Genomic DNA, 24,501 nt, shown 5'->3' with positions numbered 1-24,501 from the left:
AAATCAACCAAAATGCCAAAGATTTCGGTGTAATTGTAATTTTTGTTCTTAGGAAGTTATTCTATCGCATACTTGAACCATTGTACTACCACCTCGCTTTTTTCTCTTTTTAGAATACACAGAGGGAAAACTTTGAAGAGCGTACACATAACGTACTTTGGGATCCGCCGGATACTTCGTCTCTCCGAAAAACACTAAAACACTTAATAACCTTTTGAGCACTATTGTAGGAATTTGACCTCCTTCAAACAATCCATTAATTTGTTTTATTTTATTTTTACGTTTCCATATGAAAAAGATTACTCCTTCTCTTGTCCACACAGACTTTTTTTTGATTTTTTTCGTCACTTTATGAAATTTACGCTTGGTTGACTCAGTTGTTCGATTATATTTATTTAATCAAATTTTACATGCGAGCCAATGACTTATTGTTTCGCAGACTTATTTTTCCAATCCTCCTTGACAAGCAATTAATGATAGGTTGGCTTCCTTTAGGTCCTGATGGTAGGCGATTCGCCACTGATTTATCTTGTTCTTCTACATTAGCTCCAATTTCTCGTGAAATGTTGACTACTTGAGAAATGATACTTTCATTAGACTCCCATCTGTTCTCACCATTAATTTTTTCCGGGTCACCCAACATATGTAACTTATCACGACGATCAGCGGCTTCGAGTTTCTCACACTGACGTTTTAAGTCGGTTTAGATTGGCTTAAGTGGATATCATTCATGTTGCAGACGACAAAATTTCCTACTTGATGGCATTCATTGCTTTTTGTACTGGACCATTTATTATATGTTAGAGTTCGTTCTTTATTTACTTAGAAGAAGCGACTTGAGTAAATTCATGATAGTATTCTCTATCTTTTTTGAAATACCATCATTGAGATGAGATCGTTCTTCCTCTCGTGGACTCAGGGCAGGCTTTGTTCTCTTAATTCTAGTTCTGGGGATAGCAGTATGGTCGGGAAATCTCAAACCCGGGATATCTTGGTGTTGACATCATCTGGACCATTTAATTGCATATATGTGTGTTCATTTTGTGATCATTTTTTTGTACATTGCTGCCTCTCTGAAACAATTTAATAAGTTTATAAAAACAATTAGGCTAAGTAAATTCTTCTCGAGAAAGGTGAAATGATTGACACTAGCTGGTTGGCAAGTTTTCTAAATAACGAGATAACCAAGAAAATTTGCGCAACCAGCAAGTATCACGCATCAATACCTCAGTTAGATATATTATCAAATTTTCACTTTTCTCGAATGTTTTCGTTCCTTTTCACATTTTTTCATGCGCTTTCTTACCGAAATCACTAGTGATAGCGAAATCATTAACCATAGACTTGAGGCATCTTGATCTTTGACGCCCTGGTTTCGTATGGATGTTAGCCCCTCTTTCGATGGCGCCGGAAATTTATTTCAATTTACAATTTACAGATAGTTTGATATGCAATTTCTTCCGACGTTTGAAATTCAATGTGTAATGTCTTTCGAACGATGTTTTGTCCTTAGGAATTTTTCTGGTTTTGCGGAAAGAGCTAGAGGGGATTAAGTTTGACAGCATGGGAAACTTTTTAATATGATTCAATATTGGAAGTCATCAGGGTTTATTTTTTGAAGTTTCATCTAGCATGTCACTTTCTACTCAGGCAGTTCCTAGTATTGTTTTCTTTTTTTTTCTGCGTTATTTTTTTCTTTGAGTTGAAGGTTATGTGAAGCTGTAGTAGATACCGCCCAAAACATATAAAAGTTTCTAATTTTAAAGCAGTTCTTCGTCGTGCTGTAGGCAAAATGCGAAATATTACGATGTAAAGATACAAACTGTGTTCAAATTAATTTTTTTTTCACTGCAAATTTTATTTCCTATTTTATAATGTCAATTTCAAAATGCTATATAAAAAATGCGAGTAGCTGATTAGTCACCTGTGATTCTGGACACTGGAAGGACTATTAGACCAAGACTGATTACCCTAGCGATGATTAAAATCCATACCTGCTGGTCATTTAATCAAAGATTTTATTTGTGGATGGTTGGCATTTCCACCACATAAGTTCAGCCAGAAAATTTGATTATAATTAAATGTGAAGTATTCTTATTTGACAAAGTCATGCATTCTCTATCCCTCCAACCATTTGTAAAACGAGAATTTTCTGTTGAGGCCAGCCAATTTATCCATGAGGAACATGACCGAAATACGAGCTGTTAGGCTCATTACGCGTAACTGCTGCTGTGCACCTGGTTTGTGTGCAATTTTCAAGGTCGTTTCTCCTGGGTTGGGTAATATTGCCTCACTTTCAAGCAAGGAGTACGGATCATCTGCTTCAAACCGCCGATATTTGATTGAGATGTGGTGACTTTACCAAAGCTTTCCCCATTTTGCCTCCTCCCCCTCATGTTCGAAATGGATTGATAGATGTTTTTATTTCAGATTACAATGAAATCTCTTATTCGCCTTTCCTCGCGGGCAACAAATGTGAGCGTCATTATCTTTCTAGTTAATTTATTTCATTTTTCATCTTTAAGCAATGAAATCTATTTCAGGTCGGCATTAAACCTGTAAGGAGTCTAGCAACACAGCCTACGGTATGTTTGAAGTTCATTTGAGGTTATCTGAAAACTCAAAGTCTAGTCTTTGAACTTCTAGATAACTTTGAACTTTTCATTAACTTGGTTCGAGTGTGAATAAAGATCATAAACCGTACATTGAGGTCATCTTCATGAACAAATCTAGCCATCGGCTTGAAATGGGACTGAAAACGGGGTTTAATCAGCTCAAAACATGATGCATCAAACCAAATTCCTAGCCAAAATGAAAAAAAAACATTGTTGTGAACAACCAAAGTTTAAGCGAGACAAAGCAACGATCTTTTGATGGTACTTCACTTGTATGTTTCCGGATCTTAAATGACGTGCTTCTCAAGGGTTTCTTATTCATTTTTGTTGTTCAGGTCTTTTAAAACTTGCTCTTTTTAGCAATCACAACCCTTATCAGCAGCAAATTTAGTTAGAAATTATAAAACGATTGGAAGAAAATAATCAAAGCGTCTCATCCACCTCATTTTTTTGAGTTCTGGAAGTTTTCTTGTAGAATTTGAAAGACGTGTTGGCAAATGTGATTCCGGAGGAACAGAAGAAGATTGGCGCGTTCAGGAAACAACATGGAAACAAATCTCTCGGAGAATACACAATTGACCAGGTGCTCATCTACAAGCAGATAATTTTTGCATCATAAGAAACATAAGTGAAATTTACGCGTAGCGTTATAATATGGAATGAAGCAAATTGCAGATATTGGAATTTTGCTGAAATGGTAAAAATTATCCCAGTTTTGAATTAAAAACTCAAATTAATGATTCAAAGTTATAGCACTAGTGTTTAAATGGCAGAGAACAAATTTTTAAAACTTTTTTTTACAGTTTTGACACTATGTGGCGTTAGCTAGTGAAACTTAAAACTGAAATTATGAAGCAAAATTTTCCGCACGATTTTTGGATAAAATCATTTTGAATCCCTTCAGAGTAGGCTAGATTATGTGTTTTTGAACTCAAATACTTTTGTTCAGGCATACGGGGGTATGCGAGGCATCACAGGACTTGTCACTGAGACATCCCTTCTAGACCCAGACGAGGGTATCCGATTCAGAGGCTACAGTATCCCTGAGTGCCAAGAGATGCTGCCCAAAGCCCCGGGAGGAAAGGAACCACTTCCAGAGGGACTGTTCTGGCTACTTATGACAGGGCAGATCCCCACAGCACAACAGGTAAGTTGTCAGTATTGGTTTTAGGATTGGTTTTTCAATCATTTTAGGATTGAAATTTTTGATATTTTTGGAAAAATTGCAAGGGTCTTAATATTTAAGTTTCCAATATTTTCAGTGTTTAACACTGTCTCCATTCGTTCATCGTATATAATTATTAAGATTTTGTCCCATAAAATGTTCAATGCCATAATTTTTAATCCTTAGAATGTTTTTTCTTAAATCCTTGCGATAAGCAAATGTGTTGCTACCCGGTACTAGACTTTTTTTCGCAAAGAATTTGATTTCGTTTGCGAAAATGTAGCACGTGTTTCAAATTGCTTCATAAAAATTTGTAGTTCAATCAATCATCTGACTTAGAGGTAGCAAACTTGCTTGAGACTACAAAGGCTTGGAGTTTGAATTCGGCCGGGAACTGTCTTTTTTTTAAAACCAAAAATGTTCTGCTTTTTTGGTAATATATTTTCCATAATTTTTCTAGCAGATACAATGTTTTTATTAAACAAAAACAATATTTTAGGTGGTTTTTATAGCGCCAGTCTTGTAGGATTAAAGTCGCCCGGAAATATTTCAATTAAGAAGATAGACTTCCGTCAACCAGCTGACATTTTTTGTTTTTGTCAGCATTTCAAGTACTAATTTTATTATTATTTTCCCAAATATTAGTTGTTTTTTTTTTAAATTTACCAAGTCTGGTTCGGTATATATTGTTTTTTTTTTCGTTTCCTTTGTTTTTACTCGGCTTAAAAACTTATCGTTTTATGCCTAATCGGCTTTGTGGCCTCACATTGCGTCGTTTGATGAGCAAAACACGTTTCTTATGCGTGCGAGTATTTTGAGGGATCATTAAATGTTTTTTTTTAATGTTGAAGTTTTTTTTATGAAAACTTTTTTTTGGCTCAACTGGCGTCTGCTCAAAAATTGTCGGCTTTATTACCGCTTTGTTAGTTTTTTCTAGAATCAAATTTATCTATCTTTTTTTTGTCATGTTTTAAACTTAATTCAAGACAGATATGAAAGTTTTGGTAGATCTAACTTTTCTCGACGTTTCTACCTTTTTTCTGACTTAGCATCATTCGTAGCTATTTCTGTCTGCTAGTTTGTCATGCTGCGTTTGTGTTGTATCGCAAATGGTGCGAAGCTTTTTTTCACCTCGGTGTTAAATAATAGATTTGTTTTAAAATTTGTTATATCATATGAAATGTTCCGGCGTAATATTGACTTAATACTTTATTTTTAAATTTGTTTGGGCAATATGAAACAGAATTCAAGTGTTTATTCATTTTAGATTCTTGAAAAAATAGTATTTCAGGTGGCCTGGGTATCACATGAGTGGGCTGAGCGTGCAGACCTGCCTTCACACGTGGTGACGATGTTGAACAACTTCCCCTCCTCCCTCCATCCCATGGCCCAATTCAGTGCTGCCATAGTGGCATGCAATACAGAGTCCCAGTTCAAGGCTGCGTACGAGAAGGGAGTGCACAAGTCTACATATTGGGAGGTAACAAATATATTAGATCAATTTTGAAATCAGTTCGGCTGTTGCATACTAGAAGGTAAAAACATGTTCAATTAATTTTTAACTACTTTTAATTTTGTGTTGAACGTGCTGTTGAAAAGCAATGTTTCAAGACAATCAAAAACTTTGCTTTTTTCAGGTCATCCTAAGAACTTATCTAGCTTTTGTCAGCTTTTGTTTTTAATATAGAGCTTTAACTGCGGTATAGTTCTAAAGACAGTGATGTATTTTTTGCGCTATAACTGGATCACAAGTCAAAATATCTGGCTTCGAGATTTTCTTTGCTGAAATTTTGAGATCTTATTTTAAATTTAATTGAAATAGATGCTCGGAGAGATGCTTTGCCGTTTTACCTGTTTTTCAGTACGCAACGAATTGGTTAGTTTGAAATGGTTTGAATGTTTAGTACGTCTATGAGGACGCGATGGAAGTGATAGCGAAGCTACCCACAATCGCTGCCATCATCTACCGCAACTTGTACAAGGAGGGTTCGAGTGTGGGCACGATAGACAACACCAAGGACTGGAGTGAGAACTTCTGTGACATGATGGGATACACTGACCCCAAATTCGTAGAACTCATGCGGCTCTATCTTACCATACACACGTGAGTTCATGTCATTTGAGATAGACCAGATGTTATCATTTCTGATCAATACATAGAGTGCTTGTGACACTATCTTTTTTCGTCCAGATAGTCTCGTGCTACTCGTTAGTCCAGTATTGAATCTTTTTCGTATTCTTATTTCCTTGCTATCAAAAGATATGTAGAAACTTTGGTTTTTTTGAGGTTATAAGTAAAAGCTCCCTTTTTCCAATCTGAAGGCAAGTGTATTTACTTGAAACTAAACAAATCTTCTGTAAGGTTTAGTTAGATGGATCCTGATTGGCTGGTGTTGATACTTTTCAGGATATATCTTCAGTAGGCTATAGAACTAGAAGGAGGTGAAATGACCGTGAATTCCAATTTGGCTTCATGTTTTTCACAGAAAAATTCCAAACCACTTATCCACGATGAAAAAGAAATTTTTTGAGATGCTACTTTTTCGAAACTGTAATTAAATCTATTGTGTCTATAATTAAGTTTTTTGTTCCGACCATTGGAAATGGGGAGGAACTTTGTATTTGGGCGTATTTTAGTTTTTTCCACGCAAAATCAGGTACACAAATAATGATCGATTTGGGTTGAGTGGTATATCATTTTAAAGCCCTTTCAGTCGTGATTCGAACCACGTTAAAATTTTTTTTCACAGTGTCGAGAAAAACCGGTTTAAAGTTTTTGATTTTTGGTCTAATTTCGAGCTAATAAGGTGACCGGGCAATCAAAACTTGAAAATTCAAAAAATTTCAGATCTTTTAATTTTTATTTTCGTTTTTCTGATCATTTTTCTTCAAAAACTGTTTTCCAATTGACCTATTTTACTATGACTCTCAAATATGCGCAAATTCGTTTTTTTCTTTCAGATCTTTTTATCACAACATGCCGAAAAAATGACACGAAACGTATTTGAGAAAAATCTTTTTAAGAGTAATGAACGTAGTGAAAATGTATAGGTCTTGCTGATTTTGTGTTTGTTTTTTTTTTCAGGAAAAAGTCTTAAGATATTGATGCAATTAGGTATAAATGAACTTTTTGAGTTCAATTGAAATTCATCTGCTGCTGAAATAACACTCTCCTAATACGAACGTGCAAATGGTGTGAAAAATCGTGATCGCTTTCTAGTTTCGAAAGTGGAATTTATTTTTTAGATTTCCAGCGGATTAAAAATTTCACCTGTTGATCCAGTTTTCCCAAATTGGGCTAATGTTATCAAAAACGCGCCAATCATAAATCATTCTAGAAATTTAAAAAGCTTAAACAGCTTTCTATTTTTTTCTTTGAAATTCGAAAGTTGAGATTTTTTCAACTAAGTCCGTGTTTTTATGTTTACTTTCGTTCATTTTTCTTTTCCAGTCTTCGATTGGCTATGTTATGAGTGTTTGTAGCTTTTTTTTGCCGTTGTTTCGCATTTGTTTGTGCTAAGTGCAACTTCACTTTTTGTTCATTTTCGTAACGGTTCGCGAAGAAGTGCTTCTAGGTGTCAGTCTTATGTTTTGAGGCGATATGATGTGTACCAGCTTAGCACAAAATTGTATGCGAGTAATTTGAATATAGCTGAAAATCTAGTTATTGTTTATAAATGTGCGTGCAGATTTATGCAAAATGTTTGAACAATTTTGTTTGTCCAAATTTTCTACCATTTGGTGCCTTGAGTTTTTAAGAAAACACGTTTTTGAAATTCATGCTCAATATTCTTTTCGCGTAACTCCTTGAAGGAGATAACGTAGTTTTTGAAGAGTTCCAATTTTTGAACATGACGTTTGTATAGTATAATTTTGTTTTCACTATTTTAGTTTATGTTCAAGATTATGCTGAAATAAAATGTACGTAAAAGCCCTAATAGTCTTCAAATTATCTAGTTGGTCCAATTTGTTATTTTTTATGAATAATAAAATTTCTTTAGTTTTGTTCTAATGACTTCGACCTTAAGATCTAAGAGGCAGCCACATCGTAACCATGATTTGAAGTGAATTTTGCATGTGCATTGTTTCAGAGACCACGAAGGTGGCAACGTTTCTGCTCATACAGTACATTTAGTTGGCAGTGCTCTTAGCGATCCCTACTTGAGCTTCGGAGCAGGTAAGTGTGCTTTAACTCATGATTTTTACATGTGTAGGGTAAGAAAAAATCTGTTTAAAATGGTGAATTGGGTTGGTAACAACTCCAAGTGTTGGTAACAACTCCACTTATAAACAAAGACAAATTTTTCAATTAGATGATAGCAAATACCATGCATTTTTCGGCTTGTTGTTTGAAAGTCTCGCCTGCAGCGCAGAAAAGTTTGACAGAATAGGATACCTAAAGTGTTTATATGGTACCCAAAATGAATTGGGTATGTGAGTTTTTGTCTGTTGAAAATATGGAGGGTAAGTTTGGTGCTGTCAAAAATCGCAACAAATAACAACTCAGAAAATTAGACTCTAATTTTTTTTATGAAAAAGGCAACTCGCAAAAAATGAGACGAGTCGTATGAAATTGTTTTCCTTAAATGCAAATGTGAAACAAAAAAAGTGGTTAAACATCGAAGTCTTTAGGGCGTCCAGTTTTCTTTGATATAAAAGGTTTTTTATTGATCAAATTTAAATGAAAGTGCTTCGAGTTCTGAATTTATACAATTTTTTGGATCTTTCTTAAAAGTTTCTGATATGTAATTGTTCATATGTGGGACTTGTATAGGTTTTTCTCCGGTTTTGAACAAAATCAGGCAATTTATGTGTATACTTTACTCCTTTCTTATTTGCTGATTGAATTTTCATGCGCCAATGAGAACGTAATACATTCATAATTGAGAAGCTATGTCATCCCTCGACCGGGTTTTTTTTTTTTTTTTGGTTTCTGTTTATCGCATTATAAAACTGATTCCTTAAAAGTGGTTTAAAATCTTTCAATATAATTCTTCTGCTCCGAATTTCGAGCTGGTCATTTTGATTTGTTGTGCCGAACAGCGTATTTAGAGTCAGCTTCAAGTCATACGGAGGAATGGTAGTCAGCTCCTTGTAACTCTTTGTATTTTCTCTAATCCACAACCATTTCTAATTTTTTGATGTTTCGCCAGTAGGCCTGCACAAAATGAAAGAAGCAACTTTTAATAGATGCTGGGGATCTCAGAAGTGCTGCTTTTTAAAAAAAATCTGGTACGTTTTCTGTATGCTCGAATAATGGGTGATTGACTGTTGGTTTTGCTGCAGAGTTTTTTGTGATAGACATTAAACCATTGAAAGTGAGCAGTTGTCCATAACAACATTCACTCGTTTTATACTTGATAAAATAACAAGGGGCTAATTTAGTGTGCCATCATCATGCCAAGTTGAGCATCGCTCGAGAATATTCAGAGTTGACTTTTTGCTGAAAACTTAAAAGTGTTAGTGAATATCTCCAGTTGTTTTCCCGCTTTTTTCATCTAATCTAAAATTATCGAATGTTTCATCTTCAAATATCAAGATTTGTTTTCCCTGCTAACTTTTACCGAACTGCAGCATTATTCAAATGGTTAGAAACATATTCAAAAATAAAAAATGACATCTAGATTTTTTGGAGTCAATGTTAAACGATGAAAAACATAGAAAGCAAGACTGTTTTTTTTTATAAAGCATGAAGCAAAGCAATAAAAGATATTATCCGAACAATTGAGTGCAAAGTTCAGCTCTCGTTATGCTTGCTTAAGTTTGATAGTCTTGCATATTCGATGAATTGTTATTAAGAGTAATGAACATTGTGAGTACTCTTATATAGATCTTGGTGATTTTTTTTTGCTTTTTTTCAGGAAAAAGTCTAAAATTTGTTCGCTTAGTTTTGTTTTTTCTTTGCGGTTTGACTTGTGATTTCTTTTTAAGTTCAGTGCATTTTCCTTGTTAAAAGGAAGGCAAACTCCACCATTGAAGAGCAAAACTGTAAAGGTCACAAAAAACCTGATCGACTTCTAATTTCGAAAATGGAAATTAATTATCAGATTTCCAAATGAAAAATGTTTTACCAATTGATCCAGTTTTCTCAAATTGGGCTAATTTTGACAAAAAAGTGGAAATCATAAATTGTTCTACAAATTCAAAGAGCTTTAATGTCATCTATTTTTTCTTCGAATTTTAAAAGTTGAAGGTTTTTGAAAAAAAAACAAGTCGTTATTTTTTTTTAAGTTTCCTTGCTTTCGTTACTCTTTTCCAACTGTAACCTGTCTATGTTGTCTTCTATAGGCATGTGTGGTCTTGCTGGTCCCCTTCATGGTCTTGCCAATCAGGAGGTGCTAGTGTGGCTGACCAAAGTGGTGAATGATGTGGGAATGCACCCAACTGATGAGAGTCTCAAGGAGTGGATTTGGAAAACACTCAAGTCGGGCCAGGTCAGCTAGTACACTAAGTCGAAAGACACAAGATGTGGAACTTCTTTTTTGAAAAAAAATGAACGATAATTCTGTCTAAAAGGTTTGTTGTGTTGCTTTAAAACCCAAAATATATAGTTTGTTTTTCAATAACAAACGTAGACGAAGGATGAAAAGTAAAGCCCCTTTTGCCTATACTTGTTCTCTCGCGTACTTGAACCCTACCCCTACACTCACATTATTCCGTTTGGAGTAATTTCTTAGCTTCATCTCATGCAAGCTAATTGCGTGCCAGACGATGAAATCTAGAGTATGTCCGTATGGAGTGTTACCCAGGCTTCTGCTGTAAAGATATAGTTCAAATCAGGGGCGGGTCTAGGATTTTCTCGAGGGGGGGGGGCGGATTTTCAAAAAATTTTCGAAATTTTGTCGACCATTTTTTTTTAGGTCGACCGAGTTGATTTTCGACCGAGTTGATTTTTCGAGCTCTCCCTAAGCCTGTTTAGTCCCTATTTCGGCCACATTTTCTGCGCCGCAGGCAAAATTTTGAAAAAACTGCTAAAAAATTTTTAGGCACTTTTTGGAAAATGTTGACCAAAAAATCGCGTTTTTTCGGTGCGCGCTCCCCCCTTATATTAAGTATATTTTGGCGCCCACGGCGCCTTTAGAAAAAATTTAGTTTGGTCGGCCAAAACTGGATTTCTTAAAAGTACCAAAGGGGGTCGGCAGGGGGTCGAATCCTTGAGGAAGAGGCGTCCGCCCCCCCCCTAAATCCGCCCCTGGTTCAAATTATTCATTGTTTGAAGGTACGTGCAAGGATCATTTAGAGTCATGGATTTTTGATGTTTCAGGTAGTGCCTGGATATGGTCACGCTGTTCTGCGGAAGACGGACCCTAGATATACTTGCCAGATGGAGTTTGCCCAGAAACACCTCCCGGATGACCCCATGTTCAAGATAGTGGCCCAAGTGTACAAATTGGCCCCAGATATTCTGCTAGAACAGGGCAAGGCCAAGAACCCATGGCCAAATGTTGACGCACATTCCGGAGTGCTGCTTCAGGTGGGTTGAGTTGCATACAAAATTGCTAAATCTTTTTGAAGAACTAGACTAGATAAGTCACCCTGGCTCAATTTGACAGATTGATATATTTTTATATGGTCTTAGGTTGTTTGGTATGATCATCATCGCTGCATGGCGTTTTATACGTTGAATTCAAACGATCAATGAACGATTTTGCAAGGAATGATTTATGATAAGATGACTTAATATTGATCAACTTCTGCTGTAGCAGATTTAGGGTGGGAGATGCCCCCCCTCAGGGATTCGACCCCCTGCCGACCCAAAGGGTCCCCCTTTGTACTATTTTTAGATATCTATTTTTGGTGAAGGACTCTAAAAATTTTCTAAAGGCGCCTTTGGCGCCAATTTATACTAATTTTGAGGGGGAGCGCGCGCCAAATAAAACGTGAACTTTGGTCAACATTTTCCAAAAAGTGCCTAAAATGCGTTTTTGGCCTTTTTCAAAGTTTGCCTGCGGCGCAGAAAATTTGGTCAAATTAGGGTCTTTATAGTGATTTGTAAGACCTCAGAAAAACAATTTGGTCGACCTAAAAAAGGTCGACAAAATTTTCAATTTTTTTGGAAATCCCCCCCCCCCCTCGAAAAATTCATAGATCCGCGCCTGACCTTGATTTTCAGTCTGTTTTGACGTGATGTCGAAATTTATCTGTGTCGAATTTTATTTATGTCCAATTTTATTTAGTACTATGGTCTGAAAGAGATGCAGTATTACACTGTGTTGTTCGGAGTCTCAAGAGCACTCGGAGTCCTCGCTTCCCTAGTCTGGGACAGAGCGCTAGGACTCCCGATTGAGCGACCCAAATCGGTGACGTCCGAGGCTCTCATGAACAAATACGGACACTAGACCAGAAAATTTCCCCTTTTACCTGCGACATTTACATACCAACCCTTACCAGCATCATCGGAAGAAACCAACTTTTTGTATTTCTGACGTTGGATGAACTAATAACAACTAGAAAACACAACAATCGAATTAAACTCACAAAGTTAAAGGCCAAATAAAGAAATTTCATCATTTGTTTTGACATTTTCAAGCTGGTCCGAAGAGAAGTGTGAATCATCAATCGTGAATATTTTATAAAAATTTGCACAGTGAAGTGGATATACTCGCTATCATTAAATGGTTAACAACAATGTAGCTAATCTCAAGTTATTTACAGAATTAATGTTCCAAAGACTGAAATTTTCTCTACTAAAGTAGTGTTTACTCCAGCAAACGCTTGAATACGATTTACTTTTTTCCAACCAAAAAATGCATACAATTTTGTGCTCAGCTTTTGTTCTGAATCTCATTGGCGAGTGATTTACTAGCACGTATTTTGTCTTTAGTATTGCATCGTTTGATGCGGTTACATAGCAGTATTTAGACAACCGCGTACTCAGACTCGTCAGTATTTAGACAAATACTGTTTCAACCAATCAGAATCGAGACAAAGAAGAAAATAATAAATAATTATGATTTATTTTGGATTATTTATGTATTTTCTCGATTCTGATTGGTTCATACAGGATTTGTCTAAATACTGACGAGTATGAATACGCGGTTGTCTAAATACAGGCTGCACTCCGTTTGATGCTCACTATTAGATAATGCGTAAAATTTATAAAGCAGCCATGACAGTTGGCTCAGTCTGGGTGGCGAAGGCTTCATTATCCTAAGCAAATGGGACGCGAATGCTTCATTATATAAGCAAACGATTGTTTTATCTTTTTTTATCAGTTTTATGTAGTAAGTTTATGAGTCGTATTATAGATCGTAATGATTTATTGTTAAACTTCTTTTTCAGTAAATGTCTAGAAATTTGTTCACGTTCATTCGTTTTTCGCGGTTTGACGTTTGGTTTATTTATAAGTTTAGTTCAATTCCTTGGTTAAAAGGAAGGCAAACTCCTTTATCGAACAGCAAAAGTGTAAAGATCACGAAAAAAATTTGATCGACTGTTAGTTTCGGAAGTGTTATTTTCATCAAATAAATTGTCAATTTTAAATTGATCCTGAAATTCAAAAAGCTTCATGGCCATATATTTTTTCTTTGAATTTCGAAAGCTCGCATGTCAATGTATATATTTTTGTTCATTGGCTGTTTTCCAACTGTCTCTTGACTTTGTTTTTCGCCTTTGAAATAATTCTTGAACTCGGAAAATACTCGACCTCAGGCCAAAACTTCCAAATTATTTTCATTTAGCAAATGTCCGCCATGCCTTTTTCAGGATTGCTCAAAAGAAATGCAAAACATCAGCGAAACTTGTTTAGAAGTTTGATCGGAAATGGCTGCAATTTATTCCATAGTTTTCTGTGCCGTACAATAAATTTAAAAGCTTCTTTACAATTTTTTCTTACCTAGCTTGCGTGAATCAGTTCTCTAAATTCGTTCTTTTGTAGCATGGCATGTTTGCACTGATAATATAATAGCCCGTTTTTAATTCACCTTTTTGTTTTGCTCTGACATTATATTTGCCCGTTTTTAATCCTTTTTTTTGAAAACATCAAGAGCCGGTGTAGAAGTTGTTATCTTTTTTATTTGAACGTAGCGCTAAAACGCCAATGAACTTAATGTTGAAGCCTTTTTTTCAACACATTGTTTATAGAGAATTGTTAGGAACAATGTTTTAGCGAAAGGCATAAATATTTTCGAAACTTCTTTCAATCTGAAGTCGTAAATTTTTTTCAATGGGGTCGTTGACTATAATTTTGTTGACTTTTTCCTAATGTTTTATTAGTTATTCCTATTAGTTATGTTGGTTTTATAACGATTGATCCCTATCGTGAATATTTTTCTAAAATCTAATTCACGCTCTTGAGCCTTTTGTAGTACAAATAGATAAATTAGACCTAAAAAATTGTCAATTTTAACTTGTTTATTTTAATACATTTAAATTCAATCAATTATCTAGCGCGTCTGGCGTAGAGGTTATACATATACTTGAGACGACAAAGGCTTGTGGTTCGAATCCGGTCGGATTCGTTTTTTAACCAGAAATTTCCTGCTTATTAATGCAATCGTCCGTCTCTTTTTTTCTTTGGCTTAGTTTCCGTTGCACGCTTTCTTTTTGAAGATTCAGCTTTCTTTTTTTTTCTTAGGCCACTACTGGAAGCTGTTGAGCTATAATTTTTTTGCCGAATTTTTGGTGCAATTTTTCGAAAACTTTTTAAATAAATTTTACAAATTTTTTTACTTCAAACTTTTCAGAATTTTTGCTCTGCCGAGTAATGAGAACGGAATCAATGCGCTTGCCATTTTTGTTCTAGTAATTAGCATTTAAATTTTTTAGCAATTATCGTATTTTTTCAACTTGGCTCAACATTTTTAACTTAGCGGATTTCGTCTCATATTCCGTCTCCCAATTTGTTGTGCTAAATTTGTTTTGTATTCCAAAATTTGTGTTTTTGGTTGTCGCCTCAAACTGTGTCGCTTTAGTATCCGAATTCGGTCTTGCATTCACTACATATAAAGCACTCTTGGCACTTATAAGCAGTATATTTTGTTGATTTTCATTGGCTGTCAGTTGTAATTTGTCGGCTTTTCTACCTAATATTTCGTTTCCTACAAATTTCAGGTTTTGCTTTACCATGTTTAGTGTGGAGCTAATGTCGGTGCTTGAGACGACGAAGGTAATGGCTTCGATTCTAGTCGGGGTTGATTTTTATTAAAATGATTTTTATTTTTCTGGGAGAAGTTTAGTTTTCGGATTGTTTGTCTGCTATTTTTTGTCAGCTCACCTTTCAAATCATTCAATTTTTTTCTGATTGTAGCAAGATTCGCTAGAAATGACAGGCATGTTGATTCGCCCCTTTTTTTTCTAATTTTCCTCTGTTTTTAATTAATCTCCTTCAAAGCACCTCAAAAGATTTATTCGACTTGAATGGTTTAGACAAATGAGTTATCGGCTTATTCGCCTTGTATTGCTTGAATTTTTTGTAGATAGTTTTTGACTGTAGATTTTTTCCGGTTTAAAGGTTAGCTCCTCTTTTTTAGTTTCGAGATGCAAATAGTTTTTCTCGTAAATAATTTTGTTGACAAATGGTCTATTTTGGAAGGAAAGGTAAATTTCAAGACTTGCTCAATTTCTTGAAAAAAAAATATAACTACCTCATCTAGGTAGTTAATATGTGGAGTACGTTTCGGGTAGTAATTGCTTTTTCATTTTGATTTTTTCGGATTTGTGGTTTTCGGCCCAGTTTCCGTCGGTTCATTTTCCGTCTTTTATATCATTTATATCATCTGGTACTAGTTTTTATCGGCCTACTTTGTGAAGCATGGATTTTATTTTGCTACAAGATAGTTTTTTTTACAATAGTTGAAAGTTCAACAAATTTTCATTTTACCAAGTTTGATTTTGAATAATTTTGTTCTTTTTTAATGTTTTTTTTTCGACTTATTTTTTTTGGCTGACGTTTTCCGCCATATTAAACTTATATTGTGTTATTTCGACGGTCAATTAATTCCTGTTCTGCAAAATCAGGTTTTATGAAAATGTATGAGATAGGGTTTTCATTTTTACTTTTTTGAGAAGCTTTCGAAAGTTTTTTCAGTTTTTGCAAAAATTTTACTTCAGTAGAAAATTACTCTGCCGAATTTCAAAAAAGGCGTTTCATTGGAAAGACCACCTACTACCATGTGCGCCTACATAGTCTTCTGTTCTCTTTTTACTTTACCCTTTTGTTTACAGCCTTCAGATAAGTCTGTAGGAATATTTGTGGATTTTTTTAGTTTTCTCAAAAAATACCCTCATAAATCTGAGGTTTTGGGATCAATGGATAAAACTGGTTATGGCAAACTCCCCTGTCTAAACGGATACGCCCAAATTTTTCTCCACAAAAAGTCATGGCCCTCGGAATAGTCCCATTTGTGAATCTTTGGCTGTTTTTGATTCTTTGACTTTTCTCGAAACCTACCCGCGCAAATCTGAGATGCGCACAAATGGTTTTATTAGAAAAAGTAATGGCCATCTGAAAAGTCACTGGTTTCGGAAACTCAAGTTTTTGATCTTTGACTATTTTTTGAGTTATTTGATTTTCTTATTTTCTTAGAATCTACCCTATCACATATGAGATGAAATGTTCAGTTGGAAGAACCGGTTGCGAGAATTTTTTTTCTTCAGTAGTGGCCACTCCTTATTGTTTTGTAAGAAAAATTATACGTATTTGGGAAAATCGCGTTTTCTCAAAGATTGCATTTTCTCAGGGATTCCATTTCATCCCGCATCAGTATAAAAACTCCATAATATCAGTTTGCCACCTACAGCGTAGGAGAAACAACTAAAGTTTAAGGCGAAGTCCAGTTTTTGAAATTATCTATTTCATTCTTCATCCCTCATAGAAAGTTCCATAAATATCAAAAAGCTACCTCCAGCTTTAGCTGGGCCTCTAGTTATCTTTTATCGAAGCATACGAGCATTTTGGTTCACCTAGTTTTTTTCCTACATATTTCATTTTTTTTTGACTTCTTATGTATTTTTTTTGTGTTTGTGTTTTTATCGCAAGTAACGCGAAGCTCCACTTCATCTCCGTGTTGAAATTTTTTATGTTTTTTCTTGCGAAGCGTATCGAGTCATAACAATCGCACTCGAATTATTTAATTTGCACTGCTTAATTTATTGCGCAAAAAATATTGTGAATGAGTGTATCAGATCAGGCTTTAAATTGGAATTGCAATATTTCAAAGTTACATTCCTTTTTTTATTGTTCCGGGAATAAGAATTATTGAGAATAATTTGAAGTCTATCAAACCCGATAAAAGCAATAACATCATTTGAACCGAGTCGTTTCAACCACGGCTTTATCTTTCTGACTACGAAATACAGCGCTCTTGCTTACTTGAAGTTTTTCTATGTTTCATCTTTTGGGTAGCTGGCCTCAAAAGTTTTGATATTAACCAATCGAATCAAGAAAACAATTAGCCTTTCATGCTTTAACCAATCGCATGAAATTGCAACAGAACCTCTGAAGACAACGTATTTCGAAAAATATATGCTCTTTTTTTGATCGAATTACTTTTTGGCCAATTCAAGCAATCACAAAAGCTTGAAGTTTTTCAAAGTTGATCCTGCAATTAATTTCGCCGAGTAGTAGTTTTTGAAATTGCGGATCCGACTTTTGCTAGGAAAGCGAGAAAGTATAATAAAACAACAATTCTTTCTCTAAATGATTGCCTGAAACACTCTAATTTTAGACTACAACTGGGACTATTTTCTCAATGATATTGTCAAATTTAGCCTGTTCCACTAGATGTGGTACTGAAACGGCTGAAATTATTAAATTTGAAGTATTGAAACTGTAGTACTCGAGTTGTCAGTTTGAAAATTTTCAAGTGGTGCGAATCAATCCATGCTATCAAATTTACTTGAATTATAGCAATCTTTCCTAATGGACTTGCTTGTTTGAAAAAATTCTAACGCTACCAAAACAGGCTTATATTTTATCTTGTGTCATCGACTGAATTGCTTGCTACAAAGATTTTTATGAATTCCTTGTTTAAATAGCTGGCTTCAAAAGTTAATTTTTTTGGTTGTCTTTTCTCAAGCTATCCATTCAAATACCAAAAGTGTAGTTTGTCGTCGCTTGAATTGCTTGCCTGAAGATCTCTTGTGGTTGCGAACTGGTAAAAAATAACTGAATTAATTTGAAGTTTTATCTTTCGTGGAATTAGCTTACAATACGTTTTTTTTTCGATCCGAGTCAAGCTATCAAAACAACCTCAAAATCAGTTTTTCATCTATGTTTTTGCGCAACGATTTGAACTGTTCAATAAATTTAAAATGTGTTAAAACTTCGTTTGCTCCTAGCTTCTTTGCCAAATTTCAATTTTTCTGAATCATTTAAAGCTGCCAATTTTTTTTGTGTGAACTAAGTCAAGGTATCTAAAGAACTTGAAATATTTAAAAGTTTTCATTGTTTAAATAGCTGGCTTGAGAATCGTACTGTTTAAGTTTTTTGTATCAAAATCCTGCCTTTTGTTTTGCTGACTGGTTGAAATCTATTCAAAGTTGCTTTGCTTGAAATCTCAGCGAAAAAGTCAGATTCAGGACAGAAAAACGTTCACGCCCAAATTCTTAAATTGTTCACTCTCAAATTTGATTTTTCGCTGTTTGACTTGATTTTTTTCAAGTTCAACTCAATTTTTTTTTGCTTAGAAGAAGTTATTTCACGCTCTTAATTAGGAAAGTACATAAAGTGCGAAGAAACTTGAATGAATTTCAGTTCGAGAGTGGATTTTAATTTGGGTTATTTTTATTTTTAATTTGGGTTATTTTTATAAATTTTAGTGTCAATTATTACACATTCGATAGCAAGTGTATAGCATGTGTGTTGAGCGAAAAAACTTCTTTTGAGTGTGTTGAGGGTTTAGGGAGACAGAAACTTTATTAGTTTCAAGTCTTATTCAATTTTTTTTTCGGCTTAAATGATATCTGCTTCCGTATCTTTGACTTTTTTACCGCTTGGCAAGCTTTCTCCTAGTGAAAGTTTCACATTGTTTTGTCGTGGCGTGTTTTTTTTTTCAAAACTAGCAGTATTCATTTTGATAAATCTAGTTTTTTTTCGACATTTTTGAGTTTTTTCGATTGTTTTTTTCGTCTTACTGTCTGTCTTGTTTTGCATTGCTTCGCCTCTGTGTAGAAAACTCTTGAAATTTAACGTGATGTGATTTTTTCCTCTGAAAATCTGCGAATTGAAAATACTAACTGTCAGTTAGCCGGGTGTTGTTCAATTTGCTTGATTCATTCCCATTTTTTTTATTCGCAACGTGGAAGTGAGCAGCGACTTTAAGTTTATTAATTTCTACTTTTATGCCAATTAAGTTTTAGGTTGTTTTGTTTCCGGTTATTTGGTTTTCTGTATAAAATGTCGGCAATCAGCCAATGCAACGAAGAAGCTACAAATGATGCTAATCTTGCGCTGAAGTTGCCTCTACATTTGTTGCAGAAAGTTTGTCAGCTCCTCATTTGCAGTGAAAAGCAAAACTCGTCATCATTCTTCAAATCATCAGCAGATATTCTCAGTTTGCGATCAACTTGCAAGTCTCTGTTCCACGCAGTAAACCAACTCCATCTCCTGTTTTCATTGAAGCTGACAGCAAGTCACTTCGAGTCTACTGGCTTCAAACTGCAGTTCAGACAATTTCTGGAAGTCATTAAACGCAACTCGAGCTGGAAAATTAATTGTTTGGAAATAGATCTGGCATTTTACCATAGCGGTAAACATGATATAAGGAAACTTGACCAGTTTGCTATCGATTATTCAGCGATCTTTGTTAATTCTCTCTATACTCTTTCAATTATCATGTGCAAAAATGTGTATTGCGAACTTAAGTTCATCTTAAGTATCCTAATGCGGAGTGGAATTATCAACTCAAACACCCGAATTTCACTCCGAACTATTTCTCCCAGTTTCACAGCCAATTTTACTGACTTAGAGCCTGAATCAATTCGTGTGTCATCATTATCTCTAACCCCTGGAAACCAGGAAAAAGTAGACATCACCTTGAATGGGCCTCTTTTCAGATTTTTGACTAATTTGCTTTTGACGAACTACAACACACAAGTGTATGTGTCTGATTTGAACAGTCTGAGTGGATTAAAACAACTTTTTTTTTTTTTTTTTTTTTTTTTTTTTTTTTTTTTTTTTTTTTTATTAGCCCCCGGCCTGCTCAGTGCAGACCAACCGTGGGGGAGGGGGAGATGTCATCCATTTCGCCGCAGCCGGTCCCACCTTGAGGAGGCGGATGACACTGGGACCCCTCCAGCCGTGACCGAAGCGGGATTCGAACGCATGACTCTCGTGTTGAGAGACATGTGCCTAACCCACTCGACCACGGCTGCTCAATCTGTCAGAAAAGATTGGTCAATCTGTCAGAAACGAATGAAAAAGATGAAACTGTCTGTGAAAGTGTGACTTCTTTGAATCTGAGCCAACAGTGCTTAAGTGGGCTGGAGCAATTGGCCAAAATGACTCTTAAGTGGTTTCCAAACCTGAACTATCTTCGGATTAGAACTGCGAAAAAGTTGGATCCGAAAGATGTCTCTGATTTCCCCCTTCCAGCATCTTGTTTTTCAGTTGACGTCGCCTTCGATTTGTTTTCACGCTTCAAAACCAGCTCCAAATATGTCCGAATTTGGAAGATCTTTGACTGGGATTGCTCATTTGACCTTGACTGTGTGAACTTTTTCGGAAGCGAAGTTGATATTGTTAATTTAGAGACTGCGCAATACAAGCCCACAGTATTCGAAGTCCTTCTGGCCATTCTTCAACGGAAAACTGGCATCCGTGTGGTGAGTGTGAGATTGAAGGAATCAAGGCCAGAAAAGAGCATCCAAAGTAGTGCCAGAAAGCCCAGAGATTTGATGGGAGACCAAACTCAGATTTGGTATCAGAAGGTCAATCAGTTTTTAGTCAGACATCCGGTTCAGTTGGTCATTGTTTTGAACCATGTGGTACAAGTGAAAGACTCATTGAGTCAACAGTTGATTAGGTTGATAGATGATCTGGATTCATATCATGGATTTTGCATCAGAAAGCCACTTGGAGAAGGAACCAGTCTTCAGTTCCAATGTTCCTTCTAATTACAGTTTTTTTCTTATGAGACAATCAAATGTTGTCATTGTTTCTGTTTGTACATTTACGTAAATTGTATTTTGCCTAGGTTAAAATTATTTTGAAGCAATTTGTAAATACTGGAAATATTTGGTGTAGATACTGAAATTTATTAAGTTTGAAAATATTTTCCATTTTTTTAGTGTAATAGCTTTCGTTGGCAATGTGCTGTGATTGAGTGCCTTTAAGGAGTTGAAAAGCACGAAGTTGCCCTTGCACTGTTGAAAAATTTAACCAGCCAAAAGCATTGAGATTTGAATTTGGAGGCAAACTTACCATAGTATCATAGTATGAATCCCTTGCACTCCGTTGAAATCCATTGCATTGCGCGAGGAAGGCATTGAGTAAAAAAAGTTTCTGACTCTTTATATCAGAATTTTCAGTCGGGTGAGTTTTTTAGTGTCAGCGTTCATCAACGGCTTGTGGAGTAAATTACGGTAGGCTGTAGCTTAATGATTAGAAGATGTTCGGAACAAATATGGTGCTTCTTATTTACTTTTGTGACCACGAGATTATGTTAAGGTTATTTTATACTGTTCAGGTCAAAACTTTGTGGGAGCCGAAAATGGAATCTAATGAAGCATTAAATCCTTGGAGGCACAACTGATCGAACAGTTTACATATAAAGATCGCAAACGAAATGCTCAAGCAGCACGCTTGTAAAAACGCAGCAAGAGGTGTCATAGAATCGATTGTTATTGCGAATTTTTTTGAAAATATCTTACGATTCAGATTCAATCATAAAATTGTTGAAAGCACATTTTGTCTTCCGAGCAATCGCTTAACGCAAGATCATCAGCAAGTGCTAATTTAGATGGTTTGACACTGCTAAGTCCTAAATGACTTTGGTTAAAACAACTTGATACAAGCTTCCTTTTCGCTCGCTTTTCAACTATCGGAAACGGTTGTCCAGAGAAAAAATTATGCGCACACAATTTTGAGCTGATACTGTTCCGAAATCGGGCCCAGCTGAAACAAATCGACGCAAGTAGCACTCCGATATCATGTCTTTTTGAAAACCAGCAATTTAATCTGGATTTTAAATATGCATAGATTGGGGAGAAAACTTAGTGCTGACTATCAAAGTATTAAGTGGTTTTGACAAAATTATATCAATAGCGCTGATTGGCAATTATCAGCTTTTTCTGACTGTGCGCAGATTTTTTGGGTGAAAATCTCATTTCAAGTTAAGATCAAAATGTTTTTCATATTTTAATTTGAATGGTTTCAAATGTTTTAACTACCATTTACCATATCTATGCCTCTACCTAGAGTCGAGCGACATAGTTTCTTCGTAATCTTTTGAATTGATTGAAGTTAATACGATTCGAAAAAAAAAAACAGATATTCATCATATTTTAAGGCCCTGTGTTGGTTTTTTTTGTTGAGTTTATCTCGCAACGAATAGAAGAATAACATGATTTGCTCTTTAATCACAGTCATCATCAACCAAGCGACACAAAACAACGCTACTTTTAGTGCTTTTAATCTGTACTGTCTGTCGACTAATATAATTCAGGATCTGTTTGGCAATCTCATACTCCTTGATTTTTATATAATTATAAACTAATTAAAGGTATAAAAAAGACAGTCGCTATAACTATTTTTTTTGGAGCCATTGAAAGGCGCTCCATTTAGAAAAAAATATGCTGAATTGAGTTGATCCAATCTAAAATAACGTTAAAGAGCAGTGGAGTTAGATAGTAAGCTCATTCTTTTACTAATTCAAGCGTCTTAATCAGTATGACAAACGGAAAAAGGTCAGACACTTTTTTTCGTCACTTCTGAGGCAACTTTTTTTGAATTTTATTCGGAATCCGAATCATGGCTTAAAAGACTTCAATTTGATACTTGACTCCCTGTACGTTTTTTTTGATGAAACTAAAATATGCCGGACTTTTTGAAAAGTTCATAATGTGATGAATGTGATGTTTGAGACAGAGACAACCTTCAAAAATGAGTTTTTTGTAATAATTGATTTACTTTTACTGAATAATTCTGTCTGTCCGTAATTATCCTAACGTGATAAAGAAATCACAAATTTGGAGACTGACTGCCCGTATCAGACTGTAGCTTTTTATATCCCGACTGTCTTTTGACGTTTTTGGGCAGAATTTTTGGAAAGAGTTATTACGAATTAATATCTTGAATTATTATCTTAATACGCTTGTAAGCTTGCGATTAGCAAGCGTTTTCAAACCGGAATATAGTTTTTTTTCGGGTTAACAACTACTTTATCAGAATCACTTGTATCTTGGTTCATAAGGAATTCAAACTTCTATGAGTGTCCGGCACTTAGCCCGGAGACGAAGAATATGCCTGGTACGGCAAAGGATGTGGGTTCAAATCTGACCATGAACTCTTTTTTAAACTTGATATATTCCTTTCAAAAAAATGTCAGCCTATAGTTGTCTGCATATGTTTTGTCGACATAGTTGCCGCATCGTAGAATTGATTTTATTGTACGTAAATTTCAATGTAGTTGCTTTCAGTGTTTTGAATTACTCCTGCAATTTTACTATAGTTGACATCGTATAATTTGCGGTTTTGTTCGGCTTAATTGATTTCGGTTTATATTTTATCGTCTAGGTGACCTAATTTGGGGTCATTCCAAAGGAAGCATCAGTTTTATGCTTCATTTCGGATCGAACAAAATGCTAAAAAAAACTTCTTAGAATACAATTTATACTTCAAAGCTTTTAATGACAACAAATATATTTTCGCTACTACGGGAAATTATCCAAGTTTCGTTGGCTCAGTTGCCGCTTGTTAATTATTTTGTGAATTTTCTTTAATTGCTGTCAATTATTTTTTTGGACCTGTTTTCCGGAAATAGAGCATGATTCCAGACAACATTTTGAGTTTTTCTAAGTTGTGGTTTTTTGAAGTGTTTTTTCTTCTATTTTTTTTGACTTAGTGGCTTTTTATCCTGTCTGCTTATTTGCACTGCTATTTTATGTTGGCTGGTTTATCTAAATTTGAACCCGAGCATCGTAGTCCATGAATGAAAGTAAAATTGGTGCTTTAAGAAAACTATTTAAAGCATGATTTTCATCTAACTGCCCACTTCTGGTAAATCAGAATGATTTCAATCATACTTGAAAAAGTTCAAGGAGGTTAGGCCTGAAAAGTTAAATCGAAAAAAAGTTGTTTATCTGCACCTGTGAATGTCTAGTTCATATACATTTGACGGTATGCCTCTTTTAGTTTGCATGTATGAGCGAGGAGTGAAGTTACGCGTATTCGTAGCCTGTATCCTATCGGCATTTGCGGGATCACAAATTGTCCATCTATACTACAAACCAGATATGGGAATCCCGACATCGCCTACTTCTTCGTCTGCTCAAAATCAAGTTAAATTTAATGAAAAGATCCCTCAAACTAACAAATCTTAAATTAACGGTTATATCAGTTGTTTTTCTCCTTTTTGGCTTTAGTTTTTTCAACTTCAAGTGTAGAAAATGCCCCTGAAAAAGTCCCTGGATGATATCAAATCGGCGATTGTTAAATATGGATGCGACAAATCGGATCTTGAAGGCAAATCTGCAAAAGAATTGGTCGATTTGTACAACAAAACTGTGGTTCCAAAACCACAAAGAATTCCAAGACACAATCGGGAGGGAAAAAGACTAAGA

General features: G+C 35.2%; 1 protein-coding gene across 1 annotated transcript in view; it reads left to right on the top strand.

The window, feature by feature from the left end:
* The window catches only part of LOC134847800 (citrate synthase, mitochondrial-like), a 103,634-nt gene extending 91,176 nt beyond the window's left edge, over window positions 1–12,458 (top strand). Inside the window, exons 2-11 of the mRNA XM_063865017.1 lie at window positions 2,429–2,475; window positions 2,544–2,585; window positions 3,091–3,198; window positions 3,565–3,762; window positions 5,072–5,260; window positions 5,685–5,884; window positions 7,872–7,957; window positions 10,069–10,214; window positions 11,045–11,254; window positions 11,958–12,458. Coding sequence (XP_063721087.1) covers window positions 2,437–2,475; window positions 2,544–2,585; window positions 3,091–3,198; window positions 3,565–3,762; window positions 5,072–5,260; window positions 5,685–5,884; window positions 7,872–7,957; window positions 10,069–10,214; window positions 11,045–11,254; window positions 11,958–12,119 — 1,380 coding nt within the window. The 5' untranslated portion in view covers window positions 2,429–2,436 and the 3' untranslated portion in view covers window positions 12,120–12,458. The remainder of the gene's footprint in view (window positions 1–2,428; window positions 2,476–2,543; window positions 2,586–3,090; window positions 3,199–3,564; window positions 3,763–5,071; window positions 5,261–5,684; window positions 5,885–7,871; window positions 7,958–10,068; window positions 10,215–11,044; window positions 11,255–11,957) is intronic.
* The last annotated feature ends 12,043 nt before the right edge of the window (window positions 12,459–24,501 follow it).

Source organism: Symsagittifera roscoffensis, chromosome 6, assembly GCF_963678635.1.
Source record: "Symsagittifera roscoffensis chromosome 6, txSymRosc1.1, whole genome shotgun sequence".
Classification (NCBI taxonomy): Eukaryota; Metazoa; Xenacoelomorpha; order Acoela; family Convolutidae; genus Symsagittifera; species Symsagittifera roscoffensis.
This window is presented reverse-complemented; position numbering and strand designations above follow the sequence as displayed.